Source organism: Pan paniscus, chromosome 8, assembly GCF_029289425.2.
Source record: "Pan paniscus chromosome 8, NHGRI_mPanPan1-v2.0_pri, whole genome shotgun sequence".
Lineage (NCBI taxonomy): Eukaryota > Metazoa > Chordata > Mammalia > Primates > Hominidae > Pan > Pan paniscus.
The window spans coordinates 125,570,865-125,595,285 of record NC_073257.2 but is presented as its reverse complement, the minus strand read 5'-3'; the positions used below and the strand labels follow the sequence as shown (position 1 = coordinate 125,595,285).

Genomic DNA, 24,421 nt, shown 5'->3' with positions numbered 1-24,421 from the left:
AAATGAACTTAATATCTGCTTCCTCCTTCTGGATTTGAGTCCGCCAATATTAATTTCTCCTTCTAAGCAAAAGAGCTTAGCTAGTCTGCCCCTAAAATGAACTCTTATTTTTCAAAATGAACTTGGTATCTGCTTCCTCTTTCTGGATTTGAGTCAGTCAATATTAATTTTTCCTTCTAACCAAAATAGCTTTTTGTTCAACCCACATCTTCCCAGACCACAGATGTGTGTTTGTGAGTGACTATCAATTCAATCCCTTCTTAGGAGGATGAATTCAATTCATCCTCCTAAGAAGAGCTGGCCTTGGGAAAACTCCATCCATAGCTTAACTGTGAGGAAGCAAACCCCGATGATTAAAACACGTAACTGGAGACAGACAAAGAAAAGGTGCAAATGATTGTCTAGAAGGCATCAGGAGGAAAGCACCAGAAAAAAAGCGGGGAGAGGGACTAAAAGTCCACTGCTTATAGATATATTCTGCAAGAATGAGAGTCCAAGAGATTAGGCTTCCACCTAAGCTGTGATGTTTTGAGGCACCTTCTTTCCCCTGGGGATTAAATCCCTTTCATCCCCATTCTCCCTTTGAGGCTACAGTGAGAGCCACCATATTGGTAGAAAGTGATTTGCCATCCTGTCCCCTTGACCTTGCAGCCACCACTGATTGGTCCAGGGGGCACCTGATCCCCAGGCTGGGTCAATCAGCCCTCTTCCCTGGGAATTTGAGAACTGAAATTAAGAAAAAGAGTCATTCTGTCAAGGTGGTTAAAATGAGAGTTGGTGGCCGCCATGTTTTACCATGTGGCCTGAGGAGCCAAGAGGACAGACTGGCAAAGATTGGGCAGAACAAAGCCAATGGATAAGAGAAATGTGGGAATGGAAGAGGAGAGTGGGTAACGTTCACCCAAGATTCCTGTGAGCCTGAGCGTTCCTTTAAAAAGAGAAATCAAGCTGGGCACAGTGGCTCACGTCTGTATTCCCAGCACTTTGGGAGGCTGAGGCGGGCAGATCACCTGAGGTAGGGAGTTCAAGACCAGCCTGGCCAACGTGGTGAAACCCCATCTCTACAAAAATTAGCTGGGCGTGGTGGCTTGTGCCTGTAATCCCAAGCTACTCAGGAGGCTGAGGCAGAAGAATCACTTGAACCCGGGAGGCGGAGGTTTGAGTAAGCCGAGATCATGCCATTGCACTCCAGCCTGGGTGACAGAACAAGACTGTCTCAACAACAACAACAACAAAAAATCAGATTCCACCATCACCACTTAAAGCCCTCCCAGGGCTCCCTGTGAAACTCTGTTCCAGGGTTTCCGAAGCCTTCAGGGTGTCCCTGCTGGCCTGTCGGCCCCAGTCCTGGTGCAGCTCTCCCCTGCACGGTTCAGACCTGCTTGCGGAGGATCACAGGGCATGGCAGGACCCAGGGCACCCACGATGGCTCCCACCCGGTGGAGCTGGCCACTATCCCTGGGTCTCTTGTCTCTGCACACAACAACCCTAGTTCATTGGGCATCATGCTGCTTGCTCCCTCAGGCCCTGGAACGCTCAAGGTACATCATCTTCTGACCTGTTGTCCACCATTGCCTCCTAACTGGCTTCTCTCCAAAGTGAGCTTTTAAATAAAATGGTAAGGCCAGGTGCGGTAGCTCGTGCCTGTAATCCCAACACTTTCCAAGGCCAGTGTGGGCAGATCACTTGAGTCCAGGAGTTCGACAGGGAGAAACTTGGTCTCCACAAAAAATACAAACAAACAAACAAACAAACAAACAAACAAATAAATTTTAGCCAGGCGTGGTGGTGCACGCCTATAGTCCCAGCTGCTTGGGAGGCTGAGGTGGGAGGATCACTTGAGCCTGGGAGGCAGAGGCTGCAGTGAGCCGAGATCGCGCCACTGCATTCCAGCCTCGGCAACAGAGACCCTGTATTTAAAAATATATATATATATAAATCCAGTCAGATTAGTTCCTTGCCCAGAGCCATCCAGTGGTTTTCCCATATGCTGGGAAGGAACTCCAGGGTCCTGACCACAGCCCACAGGGCCTACATGAGTTACTACCCCTATTATATCCACTTTTTCCTTCCCACTCCTGCCTCAGCCTCAGGAGTAGCTGGGATTACACGTGCACGCCACCATAACCGGGCAATTTTTTTTGTATTTTTTTAGTAGAGATGGGGTTTCATCATGTTGGCTAGGTTGGTCTCGAACTCCTGACCTCAGGTAATCTGCCCACCTCGGCCTCCCGAAGTGCTGGGATTACAGGCGTAAGCCACCACACTGGCCCCTGCTTTAATTTTTAAATTCATCACCTGACCTCAAATTACAGAGCTATGTTTTCTCCTGCTAGAGTGTAAACTCTATGAGGGCAGGACCTGGACTACTTCACTGCAGTTCCCCCAGCTTCTACAACAGTGCCAGACACATAGCAGGTGCTCAACAGTGTTTTGTGAATGAGTGAAGAGCGTTTTGTGCTGAAGAAACACCACAGTCAGAGGCCCTGGGCCACCTCTGTTTAGGTGATCAGCTAAACGGAGCTGCCGTCCTGCCTGGTGACCAGCAGGACATGTCAGGGGCAGGTGAGGGAGGGGCAGGCACACTGGTACCCGCACTTCCATTTTGCCAATTCTTGTTGCAAGGCTGCTGCAGAGACACTCATTAGGTACAGCCTCATTAGGCTCAAAGCTCACATATAGGAAGAGAACAGATTTCTGAGAGGGAGTTAATTTAGGGCAGCCCCTGCCTGCTGATTCTGCAGGAACACAGGACAACTCTTGCTTGAGTATTTCTTTCAGGTGGGAGACCTAATACTACCTGGAAACATTTTTGGAGTAATAAGTTTTCTTCCCTCATTTCCCCTGACTCTCCCATTTCCAGTGTTGAACCTTCATAGCACACTTCAATTACAAGAGCTATCTGGCAGACATAAGCTTATTCAATTAGTCACTCGCTCCCATAATAACCAGGCTGGATCATAAAGGGAGGGTTCTTTAATCAAAATCACACAGTACAGTAAACAAGAATGAGGAACCTCTTTATGTTCTGATGTGGGACAATCTCCAATAAGTCGTGTTAAGTGCAGAACAAAACCAAATTTCAGAACAATGGCAGCAGTGTGCTACCTTTTGGAAAAAAAAAAACAGAAGAAAAGAAAATATGTTTAGATTTGCTCGTATCTGCATAAAGAGACACTTGAAGGATGGTGCAGTAGATAAATCCATGGATTCAGGGGCTGGGCTGCGTGGATTTGAATCCCTATTCTACTGCATAGCTGTGTGACTGTGGGCAAATTACTTAATCTCTCTGTGCTTGTGCTTCCTCATTTGTTAAAAGGACAAAATAACAGCATTTGCTCAGAGCCTGTAAACAAGTTAATCTTCACAAAGCATTTAGAACAGTGTGTGTCCTGTTGTAAGTGGTAAATAAACATCATGATTATTACTGTTATTGATACAGGAGATAGAAATTATTTAGGCAGATAGTAAGGGTATAAGAGTCCTCCACAGAATTTCCCTTTTAACAAAAAGCAGGCCCCAAATAATTTCTTTTTTTTAACAAAGAGCAGTCTGAAAAATCAAGCTGCAGACATAGATAAGCAAGCTGGAAGCTTGCACAGGTGAACACCGGCAGCTATGCCAGTAGAAAAGGGCTACTTAAGGGCCAGGTATGTTTAACATGGAGGCTCCACTCTTCCCTTTTCTTTGCCACCACATGTACAGTAAGGAAACAGGTAACATGGCGCTGGCCAGGTGGAGAACCAGCTGCATAATAAAAGATGAGTGTGGGGTGGCCAGCTTTTTCATGCCCTATGCAAATGACACACCTAGCCCTAAACAGTTTTTGGTGCCCTATGCAAATGACACACCCGGTTCAACCAATCTTTTGCACCCTATGTAAATCAGCCACTGCCTCCTCAAGCTCATCTATGAAACTCCTTGCATTCCACTGCGGAACCAGCAATCCATTTCTCTTGGACCCCTCTCTCTGCAGTAGAGAGAGCTCTTCTCTTTCTTTTGCTTATTAAGCTTCCACTCTGAACCTCAGTATTTGTGTGTCTGTGTCTTAGTTTTCCGTGGCCGTGAGACAATGAATCTTGGGTATTTACTCCCGACACTGACGCCGGTTCATTATTATGTCTATCTTTCAGCGTGGTTATCTGTGTTACAGGGAGCTGGGAGCAGACAGTAGGCAAGAGTGGAAGAACTCTGTGTAACTTTTTATTATATGCAAATAAGTTATTTAAAACACTAAACTAATAATTGCCATTTAACAGTTAAAAGTCTCTTGCTTGCTACAAATGGATTTCAAGATCTGGCTTATTTTGAAGATCACTGGATTCATACTTTTTTGTGCTAATTGAGGGGGCTCCCTAGACATCCCGTTTTTCTATTTTTCACTGTGACTTTATCCCTCTGCCTAGCCTTTTAAACTTCTTACTCCTGTGTCAGCAATAACAACAATAATAAATAGTTGTAATAAACATCATTTTTTGATCATTTACCACTTTACATATATTATCTCATTTAATCTTCAAGAGTTCTATGAGGTATTAACTCCATTTCACAGAGAGGGATGAAATCAGCTTGCCCAAAATTACAAAGCTAGAGAGGAATAGAGCCTGGATTCATTCCAAGGTGTAACACCAAGTCTCCTATTCCAGAGTTTCTCAACTTTGTTAAAATTCGGATTCCTATGCTTTGCTCTAGACCTACAGAATGAGTCTCAGGTCAGGTGTGGGCGTTCTCCTGGGACGATCTCCAATAAGTAGCATTAAGCACAGAACAAAAGCAACATGCAGATCAATGGCAGCAGCAGAGGGTCTGGGCATCTCGGACCCTCTGAAGCTTGAGGGTCACGATGACAAGCCTGTCTGTCCACTGCATAGGTCCTCTTGGCTCTGACCTTTCATTGCTGTCTCTGATCTTGTTTCAAGCCCCTCGCCTACTTCCCCAGCCCGTGGAAGCGGAGAAGTTGATGGAAGATGTTGGCCCCACATTCCTGCGTGGTGCCGATTCACACTCCTGTGTGGGGCGGAGAACACCAGCTCGCTCTGCGGTATCAAACACCTCTCCAGCTGTGCACAGCCTTTTGGCTCCTTGGCTCTTGGCCAGAAGATGGACCCTGACATACCTCAGGAAGCACGGCCTCTGGAAGGTGCCCCTCTGCAGCAGTGAGGGTATGTTTAGGGCCATGGGGGCAATTTACAACTCTCCTTGGAACCTGCAAGGTCTCCCAGCAATGACAGCTGAGCTGAACATTAAACTGAAATTCCTTTAATGCCACCACCAAAATCCTTCCAGGAAATGCCCCAGCAGGCAGTGTCATCCTTAGAGTCTCCTTCCTTTGTAACAAACTGTGTAGAGTCCCCAGGGCAGCCTAGGTGTGAGCAGTAATTCACTCTCAGCACAGTCAGAGGAGGCATGCTTTGTGATCCCAGTCCCAGCAGCGAAGAAAAGAGTTACTGTCTGCTTGGAAATCAGCTGCTGGAGTCGAGCAGATATCAGATAAACAACTGCTATTAGACAGAAGAAAGGGCCTCAAGGGCTCCCAGGAGATTGTGCTAATTAATTAGCCAATGGCACAAAGAAGGCAACAGTCCATAGCTCAGTCCAGCAGGTTCTCCCAGGGGTGGGAGCTAGGGAGGGAATAAGAAGGAAAATAAAATGCTTTCAAAGGTCCAGATTAGAAACTTCTTCAGCTGGCAATCATCCCCAAAGACATGATTTTCTAAAAGTGGCTGCTGTTGTTTCTCCAGGTTCCTAGGACCTCACTGCAGAAGATGCTGAAGCATGTGAGAACTGCTGTACCCCGCCAAGAGGAGGGGCAGGAGGAAAAGGCCACTGAGATTCTTTCAAGTCCAGATCAACGGGTATGAGTCTTTCTTCCGAAGCTGATGAATGACACAAACGGTGGAGGAACCACTTCAGATATTTTTTAAGTCACCATGAAGAAGTATGAATATTTTTATAGGCTTATGCTTTACAAATTGAATTAACAATCATTATCCCACTGATTCTGCAAAGTACAGATAAGAGGCAAAGAAAGACAAGGCAAATAAAACTGGCCAGGGTAGTTTTTCCTCCAGAGTTTGTCACTTCCCATTCTATCCATCCTCCTCTTTTTCCTCTCTTTGCTAACTGCTGATGCAACTACCTTTACTTTGGCCCTGTTTATATTCGGAAGACTTTTACTAAGATTACTTTGCGAAGAAACATAGGATTCTTGTTTTGGAACCTGCCATTAAGTGCAAAGTCCAAGATAAACCAGAGCAGTGAATTGAAAGTTCCAAATCCGCTTAAAAGCTTCTGTGTTCCACAATTCACTGCAGATTAAAAAAAGAAACCTGGCTACTAAATCACTATGCTTAGAGCCAGACAAGCAAGATCACAACACACTACAATATCTTGGTAGAATGACTTATTAAGTGCACTTAAGTGTACACTAAAATGCAAAGGAAAGTTAACACAGCAGGTTGAACCCAGTGCTTCCTAACCATCCCAACTCTTTCTTCATGCTGAGCTTCTTCGCCAATATGGGCAAGTACCACTATCTTCATTTCCAGATGTGTTCAGATAAGCATAAATCTCTGCTAGGAACACAAATAATGCCAGCATCAACTATCAGGAAGGAACCAGAGTGTCCTAACTTCTTAGGTAGAGAGCCATTTCCTGCAACTTCTAATTTCACAGTGTGAGGTCAACTCAGTCATTTTCACTACAACAGTCAAGAGTCAAAAAATTATAACCAAGCTCTCATGATTATTTAGATAAAAAGACCTCCTTGAAGAGCCTACAGCAACTTGTATCAGAAAACATTATAGGATAAAAATATTCTGCCTACTTTACAAAGAAGTGAAAAACCTTAGAAAGAGTACAATGGATTTTTACAATCCACTCCGGGTGCAAGTGTAATTTTCCCCATCACTGGAGTGGATAAATACAGGTTTTATCCTCTTATGGATCCCCTGGGCTACTCAAAATGTGAATTATGCCTTTCTATATTTGGAAAGGAATATAAGCATGCAAGAAGCCCACTGCGATTAATTTTCTAAAGCATCACCATGAATAGGATTCCCAGTAGCTCTATCTGCCTGCAGACATTCATCAGCATGAAAGCAAACACACCACCAGGCTCACATTTCCCCAGAGCTGTTTCATTCGGAACTAGAGCTCTGGTTTTCGTAGCCACTTTGTCTAAATATTTTTGGGATGATTCATTCATGGTCTCAACATCTCAACAGAGGGCATCCCCACAGTCCTAACATATTAAGGCACAGAGCAAGACAGAGAAGAAAAGAAAGAGTGCAGGTAGTAGTACCTAGTGTCTCCATCTGAAAACAGTCCCCTCTGCATCAGAACTAGGCTGTGCTCTGCGACGACAGGAAGTGAGTTTCCTTCTTCTCTGTAATAATAAAAACTCAACATGCTCGGAGCTCAGCAGGGGATAGAAGACTGGCACAGGCCGCCTGGCCCTGAAGGCCTGTGACTGAATCAGCAGTGAACTGCACGCTGGAGTTTTCCACAGGACCATTCAAACTCGGGCTGGGAAGGTCACACTGGCCTCTCCCTTCTCTGCTGACCGGCAGAAATGCCCCGGCTCCCCATTGTAGCATCCCCCAACCCTGGGATGGCTCCTGTGAAAAAAGGCAACTGTCTGCGAGCGTGGGGTCCAAAGGAAAAAAGAAAACAAAATTTCCATAAACATGCAGCCAGGAGCACAAACTTTAAGAGTGAAAAATTGGAAACGACAGGGGAGTAGCTAAGCAAGAGACAGAGTATCAACAGAACAAACCATCATACAGTTAAAGTTGATGAGCATCACACATGGTCAACCCACCGAAGTGCCAAATCTACAACAGGCTGCAAACAGCACTCACATGACGGCAAAACATGTCAAACTATATGTAAGTTAATCAACAAAAACAGGAAGTGAGTGTGTGGTGAATTAAAGAGTTCAAGTTCATTAGGTTATGTTTTTCCTTTAAAGGTACTCAAGTGAATAAAAATAATAGGAGACCATGGAAGCATACCAAAGCCCTTCATTTTTAAATGAGGCATACAAACATTTTTCAATGATCTTGCATAAAGTGAACGATCCAGGAGTTGCTGTATTTCCCCATCTCAACCCTCCAAATGCAACAAGGAAAATGCGAACACATAAAAACCCAACACTTATAAAGTGAACGGCTCAGCAACACTTCTCTCAATTTCTTGGTTCAGGACCACAGTCTAGAAAGGGTGTGAAGCTGATACAATGAGGTTATGACACCTGCTACCCTGCACAAGCCTCTCGATCACCTGCCATCCTCAGGTCTGTGAACAGGAGAGAAAATTCACTCTATACATTTTTTCTCTGAAAGTCAGTTGCAAAAATATAAACATGGGGAAGCAAACTCAGTTTAAAAGAGGCTAAGGAGAAGAATAGATCCCCCTCCCCAAAACATACCAACCTCCACATGGAGGTTTTTTCCCCTAAAAAAAAACAAAAACAAAAAAACAAAACCAGTAGGGTCCCTGACAATAAAAATTGACAAATGACTTTAAAACAAATCATCCAGGGGGTATTAAAAGGCTGAATTGTCTTTAAATAGCCTAATAGACTGAATGGAGGATACAACAGGTCTGTATTATGGCTGCAGGGTCCAGCATTAGAACAGCTAACATACTTCAGTCCTTAATCACTCCACCTATTTTTTCCCCTTAAAACTGACCATTGGCGGGCAGGGTGGCTCATGCCCATAATCCCAGCACTTTGGGAGGCTGAGGCAAGCAGATTACCTGATGTCAGGAGTTTGAGACCAGTCTAGCCAACATGGTGAAACCCTGTCTCTACTAAAAATACAAAAAAATTAGCCAGGAGTGGTGGCACGTGCCTATAATCCCAGCTACTCGGGAGGCTGAGGCACGAGAATTGCTTGAACCTGGGAGGTGGAGGTTGCAGGGAGGCGAGATCACACCACTGCACTCCAGCCTGGGCAACAGAGTGAGATTCCGTCTCAAAACAAAACAAACAAAATTCTCATCATCACAGATCCTTGAGAGAAAGAAAACCAGCAGCTCAGGGGTTAAACATGCAATGCCACGCTCACATTTCCTGTCTGTGATCACATGTTCATGTGAGAAGCAACTGGTTATGTTTTCATAGTACTTTTCTATTACTAGGCTTAATTTTTCTCTGCTAATAGTGTTCTAGGTTTCTATTACTGTGAAAAGCTGATGATTTACCTTACCTTTTCACTTTAATTTTTCCCCTCTAGAAGAGCAATAACTGAAAAGAACTGGAGGTATCCCACACATGCAGAAGCTACAGCTTTGCAGTTTCCAGACCTCTGCCCACGTTTTGGTGTCCTGTGCTTGCTGCTCCTGAAACGTGCACTTGGCCCTCTTCACTGGAAAGCCCACTGCTCGCCCTGCTGGGACAGCTGTCCCTATGCCATCCGTCCGCCACTGGAAAGCCCACTGCTCGCCCTGCTGGGACAGCTGTCCCTATGCCATCCCTCCGCCACTGGAAAGCCCACTGCTCGCCCTGCTGGGACAGCTGTCCCTATGCCATCCCTCCGCCACTGGAAAGCCCACTGCTCGCCCTGCTGGGACAGCTGTCCCTATACCATCCCTCTGCCAAAGTGAAGCAGAGAAGAAGCCGTGTACATGAAGAAAATTTGCTGACCCACTTGGGTGGAAGGAAAAAAGCACTCTGTGGGTGGATTAATGTGGATGAGCAACCTGATGCCACCAAAGTCGTGGGTGCCACCTGACGCTGGGGGGAAGCACTGGCCAAGTTAGGCCTGTGTCTCGGTCCTGGTCCTGTTGGGTGGCTACGTATCACCTCTCTGGTCTTCCTTTCCTTGATCATAATGAAGGGAATTAGGTAAGTTCTCCCAGTGTTAAAATCATGATTCTATGATTTCTTCCTCAGCAGGCACATTCAGGTAATTCAGGAAGCTGACGGTTACTCTGATTCTCATAACAATCCCGTGGGCAGAGATCAATATCTCTATTATGCAGATAAGGAAGCTGAGGCACAGGAAGGTCATGTGACTTGCTATAGTCCCTCAAATAGTAAGTGGGAGGAAGTGCCAGCATCTGAACCCCGGTTGTCTGACTCAACTTTGCTACTTCTATTATTTTACATAGTGTCATCACTGCTTCAAATACAGCATTAAATCTTTATCATTCTCTATGTACAAATTTGGGAGACAGGCATCCAATTTTCTGGAAGCTGAATTTGAATCCTTCCTTTATTGAAAAGTAAATGCCCTGCATAAATTTCAATGTTCATATTTTCTTTAGTGGGCCCAGATCTGGCCCCTTTCAATCAATGGGCATCATGGCACAATTTTTGCTTAACTTGGAACGTATTCTTTGGAATGAATTAAGGTCTGCCTTCTTTGTTCTTCTCTCTAATTCCAAAGCATTGCATCTTCTAAAACAGTTTTTTAACCCCTCTCCAAATGAAAAAGCATGCCACTTGAATCTTCCTTATAATTATACAAATAACACATTTTTTTATAGGGATGTGTTTACATATCTTCACTCACTGGTGAAGAAGCCCAAGATGCCTCCAGGAGAGAGAATTATAACCAAGTGGCATTTATTAACCACCCTCCAGGGGGCAAAGGCTGGAAAACAGATGATGCCAAGGGTAAAACCCGTGTGATCTGAGCCAGTGCCTGGAAAATAGGGAGTTTAGCAAATGTTGAGAATAGATATTTTCTCCTGCTCTCTTCCACTGGGAAACCAGAAGGGTGAACAAACTCCTCAGCAGAGACACACGAGACTCCACGGAGGCCCAGGGGTAATCTGAGACTGTGGGAAACCTGTTTTCCCCTTTTTTTCCTTTTCTTGAATTCTGACCTTGAGCAGAGCTCAGAAGGGAGCCTCTGATTTCTCAGGTTCCTAGGACAGAACATCTTCTAGGCTGCTGGCCAGGGCTCGGTCTTGGACCTACAATGGCTCCTTGTGGCCTATGCTATTAAGACCTAACTCACCCTGTCCAGCAGATTTTGCCCACTTTCCTAGGCAGAAGCCACATCGGTGGCCTTGCCTGACCATCATCTCCACCCTGGCCCTGAGGTTCCACCGGTCCCCTGATACCCCCCCTGCTTTTCCTGACAACTCAAGTTTCAGCTCCTCCTCCAGTCCTTCCTTATCCTTCCCTCCTCAACCTCCCACAGCTCCAAGGCTATGTCCTACAATTCAGCAATTAGTTATTATTTTCTGTAGCTGTGCCTAGGCATTTGGTTAAAACTTTGACTTTATATCCAGGGCAAGGACTATAGGGTTATATTTACATCAAGACAGAACCCTGTTCAAGTGCAAGGAGGACCCTAGACCCTGTTCTATAAACTGTGGTTCATAATGAATATGGACTGGCCCCACAATGATTTCCTCTAAATAACTAAAAACCTGAATGCTTTACTAATTTTAAGATATTTGGATTTTTTTTGTGCTTTTCTGTGTTTTCCAAATGTTCTTCAATAATCAGAAAATTACAAAATCACTAAATATTTTTTTAAAGAACAGGCTGGATTTCTAGTGCCTATGGACTGGAAATAAAATGATGCTGTCCTGCCATCTAGTGGCTGTGAGGCAAAAAAAGGCCAAGACAAGTCTAGGGGCTTGAAACTGTTAGTATTTGAAACCTGAGTCCCACCCTGGCTTTTTGGGGAAGGGGATATTTCTTTCTGCAACCCAGGATCCTTCATGTCTCCAGGGGAGGGCAGGTGAGCAGTCTGGTCCTTGATTAGAGTCAGGTCAGAGATGCTACTGCCTCCTCCACTGCCTAACAGTGATTCTGAGCTCCTTAGAGAAGGGAGCTGGAATAGGGTGGGATGGGATGGGAGGGAAGGTTGTAGGGGTGTGTGTGTGTGTGGGGGGGGGCGGAGCACCTTCAGCTACAACGAACATCCAGAGGAGCCAGTGGCACTCCCATGCATCGCACCCCACATCTGTCATTGGGTCACATGGTGCTCCTGAAACTGCAGAGAGGACCTCGGGATACTTACTGTTTATTTTAATGACGTCAACATCAGTCATGCTATGAAAAAGGTAGAGTGGACCAGAATGTAGACCCTCCAGGCTTATTTATCTTTCCAAAGAACTTAAAGCTGAGGGGTGGGGGGGGACATACCACAGACCACATCTATTTTTGCAAAATAAAAGGTCTTTTAGGCAGAAGTCTTCCAGCAAGGTACTCAAAAACTTTCCCAGGGGTGCACAGTCTTAAGGGAAGAATAAGTGGCCAGGTCCTCAACTGCCACTTGTATTTTTTTCTAAAACTGGTCTGTCAGAGATACCACTTTTCCCTTGCCCATTCTCCCATCTCCCACTGTGTAAAAGAAGGGCAGACTTTCTCACCCACCCTGAACCTCACTTACAGGGTGATGAAACCTCCAGGTCATCCACAAAGAGACAAACAAGATGTATCAGTGAGTCTCCTTGAATCAGGCACTGTGGTGGGCTTCTTACTTATACATGAGTCTGATAAAGGGGAAGTATGTCACTAGTAATGGGGGTACGTGGGACCACACTGGGCTGTTCCAAATTCAAATATAGGCACAACTCAGATATACCGTCGGCTCAGTTTCAGACCACCACAGGAAAGCAAATATTGCAATAAATGGAGTCGCCTGACTTTTTTGGTTTCCCAGTGGGTAGAAAAGTTATGTTCACACTATACTCCAGTCTGAGTATATGCAACAGCATTATGTCCAAAAAATACATATCTTAATTAAAACATACTTTATTGCTAAAAAATGCTAACAATCATTTGAGCCTTCAGTGGGTTGTAATTGTTGGGCTGGTGGAGGGTCTGGCCTCACCACTGATGCCTGCTGATTAATCTGGTGGTGGTTGCCGAAAATTAGGGCGGCTGTGACAATTTCTTAAAATAAGACAGCAATGAAGTTCGCTGCATCAAATGATTCTTCCTTTTATGAACAATTTCTCTGTAGCATACCATTCTGTTTGATAGCATTTTATTCACAGTACAACTTCATTCAAAATTCAAGTCAACAGAAAGGTGATTGTCCCCTCGCCTGTCACGCAATGCATGTTCCTGGCGAACCTGGCACTAAACCATTCAAAGATGACCTGCTTCTGGGTTGGGGTTTCGTATGTAGCAGAGCAGCTCCCTCACTGCGATCTATTGAAAGTCAGCCCTCAACAAAAGTGTTTGTTAAAAAAAAAAAAAGGAAAAAGTTTAAAAGAAAACAAACAAAAAAAGTTAAAACACATACAAAATTCATGTCAATCCTCTCAAACTCTGTGGCTGCTTTACCAACTAAGTTTATGTAATATTCTAAATGTATATTTCAAAAATGTATCAGCACATTCACCAGCAGTAGATTCCATCTCAAGAAACCACTTACTTGGCTTATTCATAAGAAGAAACTCCTTATCTGTTCAAGTTTTATCATAAGATTGCAGCAATTCAGCCACATCTTCAGGTCTACTTCTAATTCTAGTTCTCTTGCTATTTCCACCACGATTGGCACATCTGCAGTTACTTCCTCCATTGAAGGAAGTCTTGAACCCATCAAAGTCATCCATGAGGGTTGGAATCAACTTCTTCCAAACTCCTATTAATGTTCCGACATCCTCCCATAAATCGCAAATGTTCTTACTGGCATCTAGAATGGTGCATCCTTTCCAGAAGGTTTTCAATTAACTGCCCAGATCCATCAGCGGTAACACTATAGCTATAATGTTATTCCCAACATTATTTATGGCAACTATAGCCTTATAAAATGTATTTCTGAAATAATATTTCTCAAATAGTAAGACATTATTTCTTAAGTAATAAGACTTGGAAGTTGAAATTACTCCTTGATCTATGAGCTGCAGAATGGATGTTTTAGCAGGCATAAAAACATTAATCTCCTTCTGCATCTTCACCAGAGCTCCTGGGTGACCAGGTGCAATGTCAATGAAAGGAATCTTATTTTAATGAGCAGTAGGTCTCAACAGTGTGCTTAAAATATCCAGTAAACCATGCTATAAACAGGTGTCATCCAGGCTTTGTTCTTCCATTTATAGGGCACAGAAAGAGTATAGATTTAGCATAATTCTTAAGGATTTTCAGACTGGTCAATGAGCATTGGCTTTGGCTTAAAGTCACCAGTCTGCCTAACAAGAGAGTCAAGCATCCTTATAAAGCACTGAAGCCAGGCATTGACTTCTCTTCTCTAGCTAGGACAATCTTAGATGGCATCTTCTTCCTATAGAAGGCTGCTTTGTCTACATTGAGAATCTGTTGTTTAGTGTAGCCACTGTCACCAATGATCTTAGCTAGATCTTCTGGATAATTTGCTGTAGCTTCTACATCAGCACTTGCTGCTTCATGTTGAACTTCTATTTTATGGAGAAGGCTTCTTTCCTTAAACCTCATGGATCAACCATTGCTAGCTTCAAACTTTTCTTTTGCAGCTTTCTCACCTCTCTCAGCCTTCAAAGAACTGCAGAGTTAGGGCCTTGCTCTGGCTTGGGCTTTAGCTTAAGAAAAAGTTGGGGCTGGTTTGATCTTCTATCCAGACCACTCAAACTTTCTCCAAGTCAGCAATAATTAGCAATAATGTTATTATCCGTGTGTTCACTGGAATAGCACTTTTAATTTCCTTCAAGAACTTTTCCTTTGCATTCACAACTTGGCTGTTTGGCACAGGAGGCCTAGCTTTCAGCCTGTCTTGGCTTCAACATGCCTTCACTAAGTTGAATCACTTCTAGCTTTTGATTTAAAGTGATAGACATATCACTCTTCCTTTCAATTGACACCTAGAGGCCATTGTAGGGTTATTAATTGGCCCAATTTCAATATTGCCTCAGGGAATAGGGAGGCCCAAGGAGAAGGAGAGAAACAGGAATGGCCAGTGGGTGGAGCAGTCAGAACACACTTAACATTTATCATTTAAGTCTGCTGTCTTATACAGGTGTGCTTTGTGGCACCCCAAAGCAATTACAATAGTAACATCAAAGATCACTCATCACATTTACAGAGATTATCCTGGATTTGAACAACGACAACAAAAAAGATTACTGATCACAGATCATAGTAACAGATATAACACTAATTAAAACACTTAAAATGTTGTGAGAATTACCAAAATGTAACATAGAGATACAAAGTGAGCATATGCTGTTGGAAAAATGGAGCCAATAGGTTTGCAGGGTTGCCACAAACCTTCCATTTATTAAAAATGCAATATCTGGGCCAGGTGTGGTGGCTCATGCCTGTAATCCCAGCACTTTGGGAGGCCAAGCGGGGGGTGGATCACTTAAGGTCAGGAGTTCAAGACCAGCCTGGGAAACATGGCAAAATCCTGTCTTTACTAAAATACATACAAAAATTAGCTAGGCGTGGTGGCATACGCCTGTAGTCTGGCTACTTGGGAGGCTGAGGCAGAAGAATCGCTTGTACCTGGGAGGCGGAGGCTGCAGTGAGCCAAGATCACACCACTGCACTCCAGCCTGGGCAACAGAGTGAGACTCTGTCTCAAAAAAAAAAAAAAAAAAAAGAAAAGAAAAGCAGTATCTGCAAAGCACAGTAAAACAAAGTATGCTTGTATATACTGAAAAATGTGTTTTTATATATATATAATAGAATGAAATGGAAGTGATGATGGTTCTTATTTAATGTCTTTGCCTTTTTCGTTCCCTTATTTCCAAAGATTTTTTATTATTGAGCTGGAGTCCTACGTATTGGTCTGTTCTCAAACTGCTATGAAGATGCTACCTGAGATTGGGTAATTTATAAAGAAAAGAGGTTTAATTGACTCACAGTTCCACATGGCTGGGGAAGCATGGTGGAAGGGGGAGCAGACATGTCTTACATGGCAGCAGGAGAGACAGAGTGTGTGTAGGAGGAACCGTCAAACACATAAAACCATCAGATCTCATGAGAACTCACTATCACCAGAACAGCATGGGGGAACCACCTCCATGATCCAGTCACCTCCCACCGGGTCTCTCCCCCAACACATAGGGATTATGGTGATTACAATTCAAGACGAGATTTAGGTGGGGACACAGAGCCAAACCATATCAGTCCTGTGAGAACAAAACAAACACTGATTCCAGGAGGTAAACATGGGGCTGGGCTTGGTACCCTTTCTTTCTTCCTTTCATCCTTCTTCCCTTCTACCCATCCATCCATTCATCTATCCAAGAATAAAAATTTAGAATTCAGAAACAAGATGACTGTCACAAGGATGCCTAATAACATATTCATTGAACTCAAAAATGGTATCAGACCTTTACTGACAGCAAACAAGTGTGGTATGGCTAACTGGTTTGACAGGACTGGCTCTGTCCATTAGATTATAGAGCAGACAATTTTCATACATGAATGAGCTGCATTAGCAGCTCCAATGTCTTGACAAAAATACATTTTAAAAAGCATATGGTTTAAAAGCATTTTATCAAAAAAAGGATACTGACAAATGTTTATTAATGCTTAATTATCTTTTCTGGAACATTTTGAGTTAAACAGACTGCCTCTAAATAAAAGAAGAGCAAATTTAATTTACAACTGTTTGAGAAGTTTGGGTACAAGTTTTTTGGTGTACTTCCCAGAAACTAAAAAAATTAAATACCTTTAAGGCGGAATAATAATTCCTTTTGTAAGTTAGATAATTGCCAATTCTTCCAACATAATTAAGGAAAGACCTAATCAAGTTGTCATTTTTTGGTCCAGAACTCAGAAGGAATTCAAAGAATTAAGTGACATGACTGTAACAAAACTCCTACCATCTCATGTATTTATTCATGATTTCTCAGTGCATCTTATCTCTAAAAATGAAAAATAGGAAAAAGAGGTAATATCAAATTCTTTCTTATTCCAGCAATAAGTATTATTTGTCCATTTCTTTAGAAACTAACTTATTAAGAGCCCCTTCATTCCATTATAAGTTGAAACTTCAATGCAATTTCTATTTAATAATTATTTTGATGAATGACAATTTAATAATATCAATGATATATTAACATTTATTTTTCAGATCAATTGTGAATTCATTAAAGCTGAAACAGTAACTTAGTCTAGGAGAACTTTCTTTTAATACTCATGATATCTAGAAAACTGTCTTAAAATTTATATGGATACACATATGCATACGTGTATATGTTACATAGGTATATGATGTGGTGTGATCAATAAGACTTTCAAGCAACTAAATCCATTACATCAGAAGAAAATGTGGAGGAAAAGAGAATGAAAAAACCAAGTCTGAAGGGAAAAAAGACATATAAAAGTTCTAGCTGTTACAGGAGAGCTGTTCATGTATTCTTTTAATGGATAAAGGTGGTTATAAAATCACTATGGATGTAGATTCCACTGGGTACATTTAAAGAAATGACTTTGAAATGTCAGTATTTACAACACACCATTTATTTTAATAATTTCTGGGAAGTACATCAAAAGGCTTTGCTGAGCTGGAGTCCTGTGTATTAGTCTGTTCTTAAACTGACTTACAAAATGATTATTAAATGATTCCCGTTTCTTTCACTTGTAGACAACTTGCTGAAGTCAGATACTCAAAAAGGGTTCGGAAGAGTGAAATATTATTACATTTTTTGCAACTATCTTGACAAAAATGTGTATGTTACCTTAAAATATACACACAGCTTTATATTATTTTGAGCACATATAAGCAAAGGCATTTGAAGACCATTGCTCTAAGGGGCTTTCCTTGGGGAGTAAGTTGGCCTGCACCGATTTCTCATGGTTTTGGAAAGTTCCAGGAGTCAGAACTGTATTTTCTGGTCATTTCATTGGATATTCTTGACTCTATCTGGCAAACAACAGAATCTGGGTCCACAGTGTTGGGGTTCTCCCACTTTTCCAAGTCCTATGTTGGATGATATGGCCCAAGGTCTGCTCTGGGGTGTTGGGAGCCTGGCTGCCCATCCCCACCAGCTCTTCCCCTCCTGAGTACTGCCTGGGAGCACTCCCTAACCTCGGCCTTTATCCCTCTCTCTATCTTTCCCAGTAGGACTTGGCTTAGGGAATCCAAAGAAGTGTGATGCGTCTGACTCCTGCTGCCTTCTGTCTCTCAAGAAGTTCCACTCACTGTCCATCCATGATCAAGGTTAAGGGAGGGTTGGGGTTCCTCCATGTCCTTACAGCCCTACTTTTATTTTTTATTTAAAAAAAAAAACAAAAAACTTGTTTTTTTGAGACAGAGTCTCACTCTGTTGCCCAGGCTGGAGTGCAGTGGTGCAATCATGGCCCACTGCAGCCTCGATCTCCTGGGCTCAAGTGATCCTCCTGCCTCAGCTTCCCGAGTAGCCAGACTACCAGCACGCGCCACCACACCCAGCTAATTTTCTTATCTTTTTTTGTAGAGACGGGGCTCTCACTGTGTTGTCCAGTCTGGTCCCAAACTCCTGGGCTCAAGCGATCCTCCCTCCTTGGCCTCTCACAGTGCTGAGATTACAGGTGTAAGCCACTGCACCAAGCTAGCCCGACTTTTAAATGGGAAGCACACAGCAGAATCTTTAAGTGAGTGGTGCTGGCATTGTTTAGTTTCTCATCTTAGCTTTACCATTTACTAACTATCAGCAAAAAGGCAAGCTATTCAACCTCACAGCACCTCAGTTTCCCTACCTGACAAATGGTGATCACAATAAAACTAAATGTGCAATTATGTAGACTAAATGCAATAATACCAAGCAGGCATACAAGAGTTTAATCAATGAAGCTATCATATTATTAAATGCAAAATTTAGAATTTTAAAAGTGAGCTCAAGAAATGGAAAGGTAGGAACTAATGAACAGGATGCAATCTCCCTTCCATCAGTGCAACGCCTCAGGAGACACAGGGTGGGCGTGAGTCACCCTAAAACCTCCTGTCCCTCAGCCCTTGGATTCTGTGTTGTCAAACTTGTTCCCCTGGCAGCAGCAGCCCAGGCTCTGTTCTGAAGGTGCCTGCAAATCACCTCTAATGAGAACAGCCCCTGATACCTAGGAACTGCTACCAGACACTCAGCCGCTGAGCAGGAGACTCCCAGTGGTTGCTTTTGTCCATTCCTGGGCTTGGCCCACAGACAACAGGGTGCACGTGAGGACACTAGTGTTGCTACGTACAGCTAGCAAGAACCTGTGCAAACCTCATGCTCAGCATGAACCTCCTTCCCTGAATGTCCCCCTCCCCATGGGTGGGTGGAGATGGCAGAGGCATGGCAGGCTGACGTGGTCCAGGGTCCCTGATTAAGCAAACTTACCTGAAGAGGGACGGTACAAACGAGGACCGGTCTGGCTTAGCATCCACTGAATCTTCATTTGCTGAATCCTCAACCCCCTGCTCTTCAATACAGCCCTGATCATCTGCCATCTGGGAAGAGACAAAAAAAGCCACAAGGTCAGTGGCATCACTGATACTGTGATATTTTTAAATGACACTCATTAGGTGATACAGTTTTCCATTACGCCTAGGGGTGAGAAGTTTTGCATATTTAAGCTTCAGGGTTACCGCCCCATTAATGCATTCAAATATGTGAATATGCTTACATCCCAGAGACTACATATATGGCAACAAAGAAAACAAAGTCCTTGCCCTCAGGGAGCTTCTAATCCAGTAACCACAATTTTGTTGTATGTTCACTGCATACAAGAAACAGTGGAAGGTCTGTCAAGGTTTACAACAATGAAAATTTCCCCCTAAATTCCTAGCAGGTCACAAAGTGCTCATACGCAATTCAAAAGCAGCGACAACCGGGGGTATTAGGCTCTCTTTCTATGTCAGATGCTTTTACACGGTTCTACACAAAATAGATTTCCATCAAATTACATTCCAGCTTGAGAATTTTCAAGAGATCCCCATTAACTAGAAGTACAAATCTAAAGCCATCTCCTTGGATTTTAAGGCCCTTTCTGATCTAGTCTGGGAATCAGCATACTATGGCCCAACACTTGTTTCAGTAAATAGAGTTGTACTAGAAAACAGCCATGTCCATTCATTTATGTATTGCCTATGGCTGTTTCCTCTCTACGAGCAGAGTTGAGTGATGGCCACAAAGCCAAAAATATTTACTACCTGGCCCTTTCCACCCCCACCCTCTGCCTTCATTTCCCGCATAGCCTTCGTATGTGGCTTGTTTATTTGCACTCTGCTGTTTGGCTCCTATAAGACAATATAAGTTCATCATGGCAGAGGTAGCTGGAACACAGAAGGTGCTTACTAAAATATTTAACTGAATGGAAGGCTGGATGAAACACACACCCTAAGGGGAAAGAATTAGCTAAAGGTGATATGGCTGGCCCAAGGCAGAGCCAGTATTAGAATCATTTTTTTTTTTTGTCTTTGAGATGGAGTTTTGCTCTTGTTGCCCAGGCTGGAGTGCAATGGTGTGATCTCCGCTCACTGCAGCCTCCGCCTCCCAGGTTCAAGTGATTCTCCTGCCTCAGCCTCCCGAGTAGCTGGGATTACAGGTGCCCACCACCACGTCTGGCTAATTTTTTTTTGTATTTTTAGTGGAGACAGGGCCAGGCTGTTGGCCAGGCTGGTCTCAAACTCTGGCCTCCCAAAGTGCTGGGATTACAGGTGTGAGCCACTGCACCTGGCCAGTATTAGAATCACTTCTCCTAAATCAAGTCCCGTTTTCCTCCCCATGAAGGGATCAGGGATCAACTTTCAGGAATAAAGAGAAACTTCAGACTCCAATTTCTACCTGGTCCCAACTGTTACTAGAAAAGGGTCCTGATGCAGACCCCAAGAGAGGGTTTGGACCTCGCGCAAGAAAGAATTAAGGGTGAGTCCATAGAGTAAAGTGAAAGCAAGTTTATTAATAAGGTAAAGGAATAAAAGAATGGCTACTCCATAGGCAGAGCAGCAGCTTAGGCTGCTGGACTAGGGATACTCATAGTTATTTCTTGATTCTATGCTAAACAAGGGGTGGACTATTCACAAGTTTTCCAAGGAAGGGGTGGGAAATTCCAGGAACTAAGGAAGTTCCCCTTTTTAGACCATATAGCGTAGCTTCCAGACATTGCTATAGCATTTGCAAACTGTCATGGTGCTGGGGGGAGTGTCTTTTAGCATGCTAATGGCTTATAATTAGTGTATAATGAGCAGTGAGGGTGACCAGAGGTCACTCTTGTCACCATCTTGGTTTTGCTGGGTTTTGGCTGGCTTCTTTACTGCAACCTGTTTTATCAACAAGGTCTTTATGACCTCTATCTTCTGCTAACCTCCTACCTCATCCTGTGACTAAGAATGCCTTAACCTCCTGGGAATGCAGCCCAGTAGATCTCAGTCTTATTTTACCCAGCCCCTATTCAATATGGAGTTGCTCTGGTTCAAATGCCTCTGATACAATCCCTGAGCAACTTCACTGAGCAGGCCGCGGTTGTCAGGTGCAGTTCTGTATTCCAGTTAGGGCTCACCCAGGGATGCTGTCATTAAGTTGGAAAACAAGAAGGCATCTACTTTACAGAATATTTTGTGCCACTGAGCACAAGTAATAACTTTTGGAGGTGGGGAGAAGGAATGCAGTTCAGAAGGAGGTGTCCAAGGAGGCAAAGTGACAACCTAGTGGCCTTGCACTCCGAATGGCATTATGGTGTCACCTTCCAGCTTATCTGAGGGTGAACTGGGAAGAGGGGAGGGAGCTAAGAAGGGAAAGTCCTACTGCCAGGTCTCTACAATGACCATGGGAAGTCAGATGGTCACCTTGTTTCTCAACACATCATGGGCCTCCCTTCATCATCACCAATGTGTTTCTGGTTGGGAGGCAGATTTTTCAGATTAGAACCCAAAGTTTCTCAAAAATGGAGATAACTCACAGAGGATATAAGCATAAGGCCACACATGCAGAAAATACCTGATAGCCTCTCTTGTCTCCTTTACATAGACTTAGTTACTTTCCAATATAGACTGTTATAAACACAATACACACTCACATATTTTCAAAACTAGTAAGTCAAAGTTTTAAAAAAATCCACCAGACAAAGACACTAACTTTGATATGTGGTGTTAATCAAGTTGGCCCTTTTGCTAAAGTTAATCTTAAAGGCTCAATCTAGGGTATATGATGACAACACAATATAACCACTATTTTTAAAAGAAAGAAGAAATGTCAGTGTGATAGCGGAATAGGAGGTTCCAGTTTTCATTCTTATATAGAAATACTGATTTTGGCAACTACACCTATGGACAAGAATACTTTTGTGAGGCCACAGGAGTCCACTGAGAGGTTTCAGCACACTGGTGGAGCAAAAAATCGAAGAGTGGATGCATCAAAGAGTATAATAAGAGCAGCTCACTTTACCCACATCACCCCTCCCCTAAGGTGGCACAGCTCAGTTCCAAGAGAGGTCCCTCCAGCTCACAATTCTCCCATGGGGGAAGTGAGAGTGAAGTGAGCACTCAGCTTTCCCAGCCCAAAAGGATGTTGTCTAGGAGACCCACTTCTGTTTCATCCCACCCAGAACACTGAGGGGAATAGTATGGCTGAATCGTCTGGGGCAGCCAGGAGCAAGGAGAAGCAGCAGCAGGAGTGCAAATAGTGTATGGTTATCAAAAGCCGGCTATAGATTCTGCTACCCAGCTCATGGATGCTACCCTAAGTCCCTCCCATAAACCCTGCAGGACAACTGGCCTATGTACCCCTTCAACCAGCTGATATGTACCTCAGTGTACAACAGTCTGTACACAACCACAGACAATGCTTGGATCTCAACAGCAGGTAGGGATATTAGCAGCCAGCTCAACTTTGATGGATTGACAGAAGACATATAACTTTGAACATTTCAGGGTACTACCCTAAGGAATAAACAGGAGGCTTTTAGCACAAGGTCTGGCTTTGCAGGACTGAGAGAACACATATAATCCCAAAGAGGGAACAAGAGGTGTGGAGCAGGTATATCTAGAGAAAAAGTGTGAGAGATCCCCAGAATCTCTAGCTAAGCTCACTGGCAAAGGTCTTTCTCTCCTAAAGCCAGTCAATAAAGACGGGAAGAGGTGACTGCTTCTTCAAGTGTGAACACACAATGCGAGGCTTCAAAGAACACAAATAATCAAGGAAATATGATACCACCAAAGGAACAAAATAAAGCTCCAGTGGCTGATCCCAAAGAAATGGAGATCTATGAATTACCTGACAAAGAATCCAAAATAATCATCTTAAAAAAGCCCAGTGAGGAACAAGAGAGCAGACAGACAAATAAATGAAATCAGAAAAACAACAAATAAACAAAATGAGAAGTTCAACAAAGAAATAAAAACCAATAAATGAACGAAACAGAAATTATGGAGCTGAAGAATACAATGTCTGAAATAAAAAATTCAATTGAGAGTTTCAACAGTAGACTTGATCAAGCAGAAGAAAGAGTCAGTGAACTTGAAAACAGATCATTTGAAATTAATCAGTCAGAGGAACAAAAAGAAAAAGGAATGAAAAAGAGTGAAGAAACCTATGCAACTTATTGGACACCATCAAGTGAACCAATATATGCAGTATGGGTGTCTCAGAAGGAGCAAAGAGAAAAGGGTAGAAAGTTTATTTAAAGAAATTATGACAGAAAACTTCCCAAATCTGGAGAGGGAAAGGAATATCTAGATTCATGAAGCCCAAAGAACCCCAAACAGATTGAGCATAAATAGGTCTTCACTGAGACACATTACAATCACTGGTAAGAGTCAAAACAGATAAGGAGAAAATCTTGAAAGCAGCAAAAGAAAAGCAACTGATTTTTTTCCAAGATGGCAGATTGGAGGCATTGTTAGCATGCCTCTCTCACTTGGGAAGATAAAATAGTGTGTAGAGATTCATGCTGTGTATTTTTTTCCAAGAAGCAACACAGGAACTTAATAGGAAAACTGAAAGAAACCATAGAGCCTTTGAAAGAAGTGGTGGGCTGCAGCCTATACTGTGAACCAGGTAGAAAATTCTAAGTCCCTGGAGTGTGAGGGGGATAAACTGTCTCTGGGACATACATTCCCACTGGAGAACTTGGCAATCCAGGCCACAGGGAAAGGTCTTAACCCTACCCAGCACTGAAGCTGATTTAGTGAGCACTGGGGAATACATGAGAAGGAATAGCATTGGGATGTGCATTGCATGTGCTCTCGGTCTCCAGCAGGGATAGAAGGAAGTCATTCCAGGTCCTACCTCACAGGTGACCTTGTGGACATCTTCCAGCTAACTCAGTAGTCTGTCATAGGTTGAGAGAGGTTCCCAATTGACATTTGTGATATAATCTCGAGTGACGATGAACCCCCTTGGCCAGAACCGAGGGGTGAGTGGGCAGTGGGTTATACTCACGAGCACAAGAGCTGGGTACCTTTGTTTCTCAGGCAGACCAGAAGGGGCGTGGCCTGAAAGCCATGGTATGTCTCAACTGGGAAGGCTTATGGCCTGGGGCAGTTTTGAGTTCTGAGAGCAGAATGCCTGGAACCTAGCTAGCTGCTACTAGTGGAACACTACCGGTGTGAGACCTACC

General features: G+C 43.4%; 1 protein-coding gene across 4 annotated transcripts in view; it reads right to left on the bottom strand.

The window, feature by feature from the left end:
- The window catches only part of CASP7 (caspase 7), a 51,485-nt gene that overhangs the window by 14,081 nt on the left and 12,983 nt on the right, over positions 1 to 24,421 (bottom strand). For all 4 annotated transcript variants that reach the window (XM_003825599.3, XM_003825602.5, XM_003825598.4 and 1 more), the window contains exon 2: positions 19,204 to 19,313. In XM_003825599.3, the coding sequence (XP_003825647.1) occupies positions 19,204 to 19,313 (110 nt within the window). The remainder of the gene's footprint in view (positions 1 to 19,203; positions 19,314 to 24,421) is intronic.